Here is a 10733-nt window from a genome sequence, read left to right as displayed (position 1 = left end):
AAAGCCCCGGCCACGGGCTCACATACATATAAATAAATATATTTTAAAAACCCAAGTTAAATGAAATATGGAGAAAATCATTATCTATTATCATTATAAGAACTATAAAAAAATGAAGTATGGGATAAAATATAATTTTATTAATATGGGGTTGTATAACTATATCTTTATATTTATGGAGAAAAAAAAACTATGAAGTTATGAACAAAGAAAAGAATGGAGACAAAAACATATAGAAAAATGTAAATAGAGAACTATGAAGAAAAGAGGAAATATAGAAACACACCAAAACATAGAAAAATAAATAAAGAATTGACAAAAAAAAAAATACATATTAAAAAAAAAAGACAAAATAAAGTAGGCCCATTTAGGCCCGGCCCATGGGCTAGGCTTGGGCTTTGAATTTAAAAAAAAACCTGGCCCGTTATTTTCTCTCTCCTCTTTAAAGCCCGGTCCGATCTGGCCCAAGCCCATTAAATTTAGGCCGGGCTAGCCAGGCCCTGCCCATTGATGAGGCCTAGCTAAAAGTGAGAAATATAAACCATGTTATCCAATCATATTAGACCACGTGATACCATACAATAATTTCTCCGTTTGAATTTTATATATGTCATGTCAAAAGGGAAAAAAATAAAAGAAAATCAGAACAAGACAATTACTATAGTACATAGATTTGATTAGAATTTTGAAGTACCTGGGGATGAGCTACATCTTTGGAAGTGGTGGCAACTTCAACGGGAATATCAAAAGTAGCGCAACCACGGGAATACACAATCACATCCTCCATAGGGACAAGGAAACCTCGATTTCTTGCATCTTCGGAAATGTTGGTGCCTATTTAATATGCATCACAAAATGCACAATTGCAGTGTTAACATATGTCACTGACAAAAGAAAAGTAATAAACTTAGAACCAAATTTTGAAAACTGATGTGGTACATAAATCCATCAATCTTATATACCAAATTTCCAGCACCGTCGGTACAAAAGCCATTAACAATGTCAACGAGGACAAGGCCGATCTTGACATCCCCTTGAGTACTAGAGACGTTTGGAACACGGGCAGCTCCTCCTCTAACAAATCAATAATCTGCTGAACCATTTGTTTTTCTTATCTTAAACTTTTGGTGTTGTTAAAGAAAATAGGACACAAAAGTCAAATGAATGAAGGGTATTTATAGAAGTACTGGAAAATATGTTTATTAGGTGAGTTAGTGTAAAAGGAATAATCCTCAACCATGTCGTCATTAGACCACGTGATACCATACAATAATTTCTCCATTTGAATTTTATGCAATGCCAAAAGGAAATAAAGAAAAGAAAATCAGAACAAGACAACTACTAGCCATACAAAGATTTCATTAGAATTTTGAAGTACCTGGGGATGAGCTACAACATCTTTGTAAGTGTTGGTAGGAATATCAAAAGTGGCGCAACCACGGGAATACACAATCACATCCTCCAGAGGGACAAGGAAACCTCTATTTCTTGCAGACAAAGTGGTACACACAAAATCTAGGACACATATATCTGTGCATATCCCTACCAACAATATCTTGGAACACAAGGAAAATAAAAATAAATGGGAAAATTAGACAACAACAACAGAATTAATTTCAAGCAATTGGCAGTATTTGGCTTTGATCTGATTACTTTGCACCCAATTGATAAAAACATTAGAGCCATCTTTCTCAACGGAACCAAGGAACCCGTCGATGCAATCTTTATGCCTAAGTGTCACATTAGCTTCATTCTCCAACCATTGCAGGGCTGCAGATGATTGTGTAATTAGAGGAGAGCTACTAGGGAATGGAAAACACAAGAAGCAAAGAACAAAGGGTACTTGGGACTAGCTTTCCTTCATCAGTTCCAGCAATGCAATGAGGAGGATAAGGAGGCTCAGGAATGTCAGGGTGATGAGAATCAAGACTAGCAAAGACAGGCCATTTTCTGTCACAGAAAGCTCTTGCAAGTCTCACTGACTCGTCCACCATTTCAGAGATCTGCTTATCAGGCTGTCTTGGTGCCTATTTAATATGCATCACATAATGTGCAATTGAAGAATTAATCCAGGTCACTGGCCAAAAGAAAAGAATTTACTCTTAACCAAATTTTAAAAACTGGTGTTGTGCATGAATCCATCAAATCTTATATACCAAATTTCCAGCAAGCCATTAACAACGTCAACAAGGATAAGGCCGGCCTTCACATCCCCTGTGAGTACCAGAGACGTTTGAAGCACTGGCAGCTCCTCCTCTATCAATTCAATAATCTGTTGAACCATTTTTTTTCTCGTCTTAAACTTTGGGCGCTGCTAAAGAAAATAGGACACAAGTAAAGGAAAAGATAAGGGTGAGTTCAGGTCTATTCGATAGGGATGAATATGAGTTCGGTCTATTTGATAAGGAAGAAAAGCTTAAGAAAATGACACGAGTATATTTGTAAGTTTGTAACCCTTACCTCCTGCTAGAAATAGAGGTAAGTGACTCAAAGCTTTGTTTTCGCCTTTTGGTCCATTTATACGTTTGTCTTTGTATTTGGTACCATTATCTTATAAGGAAAAGATAAATATGAGTTCTATTCTCCCAAGGCATACGATTCTTGAAGAGATAAAGTTACCAGGTAAACCCATTACGAAAAATTTATTGTGTGAGAGTCCAAAGAGGAAAAATTATTCACAGAAACCCAACTCCCAGGAAATATTATTATTCATCCCTTTCTATTGATTCAACAAACTAAAGTTATTGTCAGTACACAAAGAAACAAAGTATTTACAGCATCCTTCTGCTCACCGGGCAAAAACATGTACAATTTTCTCATTCTTTTTCTTTTATAAAAAAAGGTACATTGCTGATTACTGTATTCCCTATCACCATCTGTAGAAAACAAAAAGAAAGTCTACCACATAATCAACACGAAGTGGAAGTCGGATCAGAAGGAGGTAAGGGTTACAAATATCCAACATATGGAACTTGAGTTGATAGGGATGGCAATTTTCCCTCATTGAATTGAACCTTATCCGCACCCCAGTTGCCATCCCTCTATATTTGGAGAAGAAACACAAAACTGGAGTTAGAAGACTAAAATGAGGCCTCATTTGTTCTTGTTATTGTTATCATCATGTGGGAGTTGTAAACCCATTAGCCCAAGCAAATTGGAAGCAGGACCAGGAAGGCCTTGTTGGCTAGAAAATGAATCGAGGAAGTTCTTGACAAGATTCACATCCACGTCCACAGGAGTGAAATCCTCCTCCATGTCTTCTGTTGCATTCGACGTTCCCTGCGAGCACACAGTCAATTCATTTATCATCTGAAGAACAAAACAATATGCAGAAGTGCCATGATTTCATGCAAACATGAAAACAATACGCATTATCAATTTATAACTTCAGTGTGACCACATGCATAGCAACAAAGAAGAGTCTTGCTTAAAAATTTCAGTGAGACCAATATGTATGGCGACAAACTTTAGAAAGTTAAATTTACTGGTTAATAAGCAACCATGAGATGGAACATATATAATATTCTTAAAAAAATTGAATCATATCTCAATCACCAGACACAAAATCATTGTTCCTTCCCGTGTCCCTCTATTCCACCTCACCTGATGGTTACAGAGCATAGCACGTAATTTGAATGGTATGATGTGTGGATACCATTAAAAAAAACTCAGTTTCCTATCCCCATTTGCAAAAGAAGAAAAATAATACCTCATCCTTCTTTGGGGCTTGTTCATCAGCACGAACAAAACTTTTCTTGAGAGTTGTAGCCTTCAATTCTTCATTTAGAGCATCAGAATAAGAATGCATGAAAGTATCCTCTCCCTCCTCGCTTTCATCTTCAGACTCATCTGTGAATATCACAAATTTAATTATAAAGTTTTCCAAATAAAATGAAACCAAGATGTCATTTAACAACTTGCTCTCCTTTTGGAGGGATAGATGTTGTTGACTTATCAGTTTCATCGAAAATGAAAAGTATTTTAGTTGACAAGACCAGAGCACAAGTATGGTGTCATTTGGCACACATCATACACATGATGAACCTCAAGTAAGAAAAAAAAGCGATTTTTTCTAAACAAGGAAGAAAAATACAAAAAACCCAGCAGCTTAAAAACATTATGATCGTGAACTTCAACTTATAACATCAGTACATCACAAACAAGTATGATATAACAAAGTTGGATCATCCTTCAGATCAGGAAAAAAAGTGCAACATATCACTATTATCTCACATTGTCTGCATGAATGGTTTCCACACAAGTTATGAAAGGAGAGTCTTGATTGTTGTTTTCGAATTGCCATGTGCATGGACAACAGAACTTGGTTTTCCTTTGTTCAGGGGTTTCGGAGTTATGCGGAAGGTCTTTCTTCTACTAGTTTAGGATTTAGGGAAGAGAGTGGGCAGATAGAGGCATGCAAGGCGTTAGGCAGCTAGACATGCCTCTTTCCTTTAAGTGGTATGTTTCAATAACCAGAACAAACTAGATTTACAAGGAGGGCAATGGAGTTTCCACCTAGAAATGACACCTCCATGTCTTTTTCTACAAGTTCTTGATTGTTGAGGATTTTATTAGATACTTGTTTATATTTAATGGAATAAGGGCTTTGGATGAAACCTGTGTACTTAGGTTGTGGTGTCTGGTTTTCTTTTTAATACTTTTTGTCCTTTTGGTGCACAAAGAGAGAGAAAGAGAGAGAGAGAGATAGTTTTTTTTTTCACTAACAAAAATTGAAAATATAAAGGAAACAATAAAATATGTACAACTTACCAAAGTCCAAGTCGGATGAGGACCCTTCCTCAATACCATCATCACTAGTGGCATCCTCATCACCATGGCACTTCATCATTGATTCTACATCTTTAAAGAAACGGTCCGCATCAAAGTCTACTTCTTTTAGGTTCCTTCAAAAGAAGATTACAAAATATAATAAGATCAACTGAGCGCTAGTCTAATAAACACACAGACACCTAAAAATGATTTACTGCACAGTCCAAAGGTAGTGACTGGGAAACTTAATCAGGGAAAAACTAGAACTTGGCACCAAGTGCCAAATTACTCATCTTGATATTAACCAATTCACACAATCAAAACTTGTGACTTGCATTAGCTCGGTTCATCAAGGGCAAGTAACTACACGTACTCGTTCAAGATCACAACAGCATCAGGACTGAGCCAAGAAAGAGTTACATGGGCTCAAAATTCACACTAAGATTTAAGTAAATTTGCCAGCAATTTTAGTCACACAATCTAATCCTACAATTAGTTAACATACACAACATTCAGCATCCAGACTTAAGGCATTGATCACTGCAAGCATAAGATGTGCAAATTACTTATTTCTTATGACAGAAAGGAGATGTATTCTAAAGCCGCTGGCACTATATTATGACACATGGGAGCAACTTAAAATCTAGCCCCCAGCAATAAAAATGTATGCTGACGAGTCACATCCATGTCAATGTACTCCTATTTCTGTGTTTGGGACAAAAATGGTGAGATGAACAATAGATACGTAAACAAAAGAACACTAACCTGTTCTCGGGAACCTCAGCCCCCTCGTAGCTCGACATCTTCTGGACAAATGCCTGCATGGTTTTTGCTATATCACCAGGATTGAACCCATCAACGTTAGAGCTGGATGATGGACCAGCATTGTCCTGCTCTTTTGACTTTTGATTCTTTTTCTTTTTTGAATTATAATGTTCGATCTCCTTTTGTCTCTCCAAAAGTTCTGAGTTCAATTCCTCCTCTCCATTGTAAAGCCAAGAATCATCATCAGAAGGTGGAACCTCTTGACCCCTAAAATCATCCGCTGTATAAGGTAAAGCTAGGATCTCATCTATGCGTCTCACAGGAGCACTCATCATCTCACTGCAACAATAGTAACACCTTCGTTAATTCCCAACTAACAGAACAAGAAAAATCCAATTAAGATCTAAACAGAAATCACTTTCAATCCAATGTAAGTCTTTACATCTAACGGAAACAAAAGCATAATAAGACCACAATAACCATATACATATCAATGTATCATCACTTTCAAGTACCTTGTCCTCGAAAAGGAAGCACTACTCCGATAGTACTCCTCGGCATTCTGCAACAACCTCTGGTACTCTTTCGACCCGGGAATCAACCCTTCAAAGTATCCACTCCTCTCCAAACTCTCCCTAAACGCGATCCAACTACTCCCTTTCCCTTCCAACCCCTCCTTTCTCCTTTGCTGATACATCATCTCCAAACCACATGCAATCTTCATCCCCAATTCGGCCTCCAAATACGCCACCCCATCCTCACTCCTATTCGGCATGGGATAACACTTTGGCGCCTGAAAAGCCTGTTGCACCAGCTGCGCATACATTGCCCTCGACATCTTCACCGCTACACACACCAACTCCTCTTCTCTCCCTCTGCTCAGAAACCTCTCCATCTTGGCCGCATACTTCATAGTATCAATGTCACGGTCGTAGAAACCCTCAACGGCCAAAGCAATCAAGCACGGTTCTTGACTCAAGACCTGCGCAACCGACGCCGGAACTCTAACCCTAACCACATGCATATTCCTCCTCGCCTTCTCCGGATACTCCGATATCCGATTCTTCACCGCAAGCTGAACCGGTTCAGGGGCAACTGACTCCTGGCCGAAATTCACAATGAAATTCAAAGATTCGGTGATGCTTGGGTTCGGGAGCCGAGATTTTGGGACGATATGGAGGTTGCCATGGCGAATAAACACGCGGTTGAGACTGTTTTGGGGGTTGAGCCAGCGAGGAAGGTGATAGGCCGCTTCGATGAGTAAGAACTCGCCGTCCGAGTCCCATACCCGGATGGAGAGGTCAGGGAAGGCTGTGGAGATGTGGAAGAGGAGGAAGACGGTGAACCACTCGTCTTCGAAGTTGTCGGCGACACGAAGCTTGCCGTGAAGGTGAGGGAGGTGGTGGTCGAGGGAGCAGACGCATGGGGGTTTGGGGAGAGTGGAGGGGGAGAGAGTGAATGGTTCGTGCTGCCATATGTAGTCGGCGGTGAAGGGAGTGAGGGTTTTGAGGATTTGGAGATGAAGCGATTGGAGTGAGGCGGTGGTGGAGGAGGAGTTTAGGGAAGAGTCAGGGAAGATGGCGTAGAAAACGGTGTCGTCTGGGAGTCTGGAATTTTTTTGGGAGAAGATGGAGGAAGATGATGGGTCGGGGTCTGGTGCTGCCATTGTTTTGCGCTCTCGGTTGGTCACTCGGTGCTGCGTATCACTTGTGCAGTTTCTGCTGATTTCTTGAATGTTCGGGTTTTTATTTTGAGGAGGAAGACGTTTTATTTTTGTATCTAAATAGTTATATGGATTTAGCGGTGTATTTACACGCATTGAAAAAAATATTAATTATTAAATTGACCAAATAATGGGCATTTATATGATTTTTTATTTTTTTTTTTTGTTTGAAACACGAGGTGGTCCTGGATGGGCCACAACTATGGGTGGCACCTTTAAGCCTTAACCACAACCCAGACTAATCCCCGCTCATACTAGGTCGGCCCGTAAAAGGTAAAATGCTGGCCAAAGTGGTGACTCCATACAAGAGTAGGGATCGAACCCCTGACTTCTCTTAAGGAATGAGAGTGCCGAACCACTCACACCAACCACCTTGGTTGGCATTTATATGATCTTTCAATAGTGTGTAGAATTGAATATGAGGAGGAGGGGTGGGTGGTGGGGGAAAGGCTCCAACTCTATGCACTTTGGTTAAACAACTATTTTTGTGTTCTTAGCCATTTATCTACCCTATTTATAACCCTAACTTTAATCTAAACATTCAGAAATGAAAAAAATCCAAGGGCTCTTAAAGAACAAGACGCATTATCACGGCTTATGCCTTCCTTGAAAAACATACATGCCTCATTCACTTATCATGCACACACTATTGAAAAAAATACTACAAGTTAAAATTAAATAAATAATATTGAAAGATCATATAAAGGCCCAAATTTCATTAGATCAATCTAATGGTTAACATTCTTTTAAATGTGTGTAAATGCACTAATGCTAAATGAAGAGGCTTGATATCCTCTCAACATGCCCACCATTCTCTATATTCACACTTGCTACTTTGTTTTGTTTTTCAGTTAAATACCTTTATTGATATTGAATCCAATTTATTGTAACTCACAAACAGTTTTTGAGTTCAAAACCCATAATTCACGTTTGGTAAGGCCCAATTTTCAAAAATCCAACTCAAAAATGCCCATTTTTTAAAACACAAAAAGTGACGTTTCAAAGTTTTTTTTCTCCCTCCTCTCTCCCTCTCTCTCTTTTTCATGCAATGGGACTTTGCCCCCGATTCTCCTTTTCTCCTCCTCTCTCTCTCTTTTGCCCCTGCCCAGATATGGAGGTAGATGAATGAGTTTTTGAAAACTTTTTTTAGATTTTAAAAATAGTAGTTTTGAAGTTTAATACCAAACAACTTTTTAGTTCTTAGAAAATATATATTTTTAAAAAGAATCATGGTTTTTGAGTTCACTTTTGAGTAGGATACCAACAATGGACTAAAATTGAAATGGTTATCAAACGGCCCTAAAAGCATCCACAATGAGCTCCCTATCCACCTCCTAAAATAGGGAGACCTCTAGGAGTTCCTAAATATGAGGAGAGAGAAATGACTCATAGTGGCTCCCTATAATTTAATGTTGCGTTGTTTTTTGCATAGTTTAAACTTTTAATTAATGCTAACAATTGTGTTATATATATTTTTTTTTATGGAGATGGACCAATCATATTGAATTAAAAAATAACTATAGTATTTATGACTCCTTAAACTAGGGAGTATGATTGGAATTCAAATTTTATATAGAGCTCCTAAAATAACTTTTATGTGTTTTTAGCCAAAATTTAACCAAATTTCAATCCATAATAATATTTAGGTGTTTAAGGGCCGTTTGTTACACAGGCTTGGCTTGGCCTGGCTTGGACTAAATTTAGTACCATGTTTGTTTTATCTAATCCTAGTCTTAGATGGGATTGCTAATACTAGGCCCACCAAAAATACCTCCTTAGGAGGGGACTACTAAACCCATGTGGAAAGGGAGGATTAACTAATCACATGCTCGCCAATGTATAAGATGCATATATTATATTGTATTAATAATAACCAGTCCCGTTCTCCTGGTCACCAAGGGTCTAAGGAATTTGTGGTCACCCACCCTTGAATCTAATCTAAGGGTGGAGAAAAAACTAATTTAAAAATTCATATTATATTATTTTTACTTAAATAAAACAAGTTTCTGTGGAAACAAAACACATTCTAAACTCTTGCATAGCCGCCTCCAACTCCATGGAGGTCGACACCCCTATAACCTTTAGTCCCTCCTCATGGTCCTCTTTAGATTTTCCAACTCCGGCGTTGCGAATTCTTCCGATTTAATTTTTCATCTCTTGTGGATTGACAAAGACTGAAGATTTTGGGTCTCAAGTTCTTGATTTGCAAACTAGAGGTCTCAAGTTCGAATTCCCATGACATCATAGTTTTGGGTGTGTGTGAGAAATCATCATCCCCTGTAATTTAGACTATCACTTGTACTAAAAATAAATAAATAAAAAGACTGAAGATTTTGGGAAAACTTAAATTTGGGGCTCTTTGAATTCTTTGGTTTCTACCATTGTTTTTCATTCTCTTTTTGGTATATTATTGAGAAGTTGATATTGGTTGGTTGATGATTCAATGGTGTATTGGTATGTTTGGAGGTAGGCAGCGGCTAGCATCCTGGAGAATGTGTTTTGTTCAATCGACACCACAAAAAGATAGAACCTGTTTTTTTTGTTTTGTTTTTTTACACAAAATTTGTTTTGTTTAATTGAAAATAATATAAACTAAACTTATATAAATTTTTAAATCAATTTTTTCTCCATTTTTAGATTAGATCCAAGGGTGGGTGACCACAAATTCCATAGACCCTTGGTGACCAAGAGAACGGGACTGTAATAATAACATATATTACTATTATTATTATTATATACCCATATTCATATATTATATTATATTATACTTACGTACACATATACTTTAATGTACATATATACATGTATATACACATATATATAATATATGTATATATGTACACATATATACATATATATACATGTTGGGGTCTTTTTCCGTCGGAAGGCTCGTCCGGGCTTGTTGATTCTCGAACCGCCATAGAATGGTGGATTAAGCCTTCGTTGCCCCTTTTTCTGAGTTAGCGAGGACTAGGCCCAAAGCATCCCGAGGGAAAAGCATGTCCCAGGGGGGTACTCTTTTCTTCTTCCAGCGGCTGCGTGTTTGATGTTGACGTTTCCAACAGCTTGACGAAAAGTTGAAGATGACTTGCTGATGTAGATCTGAGATTATATTAGCTTGGCATGAGAGCTTGGAGTGTGGGAGCTAAAGATTCACAAGTTTAGCAAATGAGAATGCATGTGCTTGACTTGGTGTTGGATATGCTTGAGTTTGGGGTGTTGATGATTTGTTATTTGTGGCTATGGCTATGGCTATAGGGATTTAAGAGTTTCAAGATGAGGATGGGAGGAAAAGCTTGAGGCTTGAAGGCTATGGTATTTATAGCTTGGAAGGATATGAGGAGGAAGGAAAATCTTGGTTGTGATGGTTGAGGAATAGCTGGGATGACTGCTGGAATGCTTGCAGCAGCCAAAGGGAGAAAGGAAAGTGGTTCGATGGTTGCTGGGGGCTTGAGCAACCAAGAGATGTTGGTTG

General features: G+C 38.3%; 2 protein-coding genes across 2 annotated transcripts; both read right to left on the bottom strand.

Annotated features, from left to right (window-relative positions):
• Nucleotides 1-479: 479 nt before the first annotated feature.
• On the bottom strand, nt 480-2284 carry LOC110747507 (nicotinamidase 1-like). Its single transcript, XM_088254548.1, has 5 exons — nt 2225-2284; nt 1844-2027; nt 1654-1770; nt 695-834; nt 480-521 (listed from the first exon to the last, which is right to left on the bottom strand). The coding sequence occupies exons 1-5, from the start codon at nt 2282-2284 to the stop codon at nt 480-482; spliced, it is 543 nt and encodes a 180-aa protein (XP_088110674.1).
• Nucleotides 2285-2700: 416 nt separating this feature from the next.
• LOC110772654 (suppressor-like protein) lies at nt 2701-7298 on the bottom strand. The gene is made up of 5 exons (XM_088255608.1): nt 6051-7298; nt 5536-5874; nt 4771-4904; nt 3710-3849; nt 2701-3279 (listed from the first exon to the last, which is right to left on the bottom strand). Exons 1-5 carry the CDS (start codon nt 7199-7201, stop codon nt 3094-3096), a joined length of 1950 nt encoding a protein of 649 aa, XP_088111734.1. The 5' UTR covers nt 7202-7298; the 3' UTR covers nt 2701-3093.
• Between the last annotated feature and the right edge of the window lie 3435 nt (nt 7299-10733).

Source organism: Prunus avium, chromosome 6 (assembly GCF_965620075.1).
Source record: "Prunus avium chromosome 6, drPruAviu1.hap1.1, whole genome shotgun sequence".
In the NCBI taxonomy this organism is placed as follows: Eukaryota; Viridiplantae; Streptophyta; class Magnoliopsida; order Rosales; family Rosaceae; genus Prunus; species Prunus avium.
Note: the sequence above shows the minus strand (reverse complement) of the source record. Positions and strands in the feature narration are given on the sequence as shown.

What these genes read in the sequence shown, in the direction of transcription:
- LOC110772654 (XM_088255608.1), bottom strand. Translation starts at nt 7,201, where the DNA reads ATGGCAGCACCAGACCCCGACCCATCATCTTCCTCCATCTTCTCCCAA. An exon ending in GCTTCCTTTTCGAGGACAAG is followed by an intron (nt 5,875 to 6,050) that starts GTACTTGAAAGT and finishes CTATTGTTGCAG; the next exon opens with TGAGATGATGAGTGCTCCTG. An exon ending in AAGCCCCAAAGAAGGATGAG is followed by an intron (nt 3,280 to 3,709) that starts GTATTATTTTTC and finishes GTGTGCTCGCAG; the next exon opens with GGAACGTCGAATGCAACAGA.
- LOC110747507 (XM_088254548.1), bottom strand. Translation starts at nt 2,284, where the DNA reads ATGGTTCAACAGATTATTGAATTGATAGAGGAGGAGCTGCCAGTGCTT. An exon ending in TTTTATCAATTGGGTGCAAA is followed by an intron (nt 835 to 1,653) that starts GTAATCAGATCA and finishes CATATTAAATAG; the next exon opens with GCACCAACATTTCCGAAGAT. An exon ending in AAGATGTAGCTCATCCCCAG is followed by an intron (nt 522 to 694) that starts GTACTTCAAAAT and finishes TCTCACTTTTAG; the next exon opens with CTAGGCCTCATCAATGGGCA.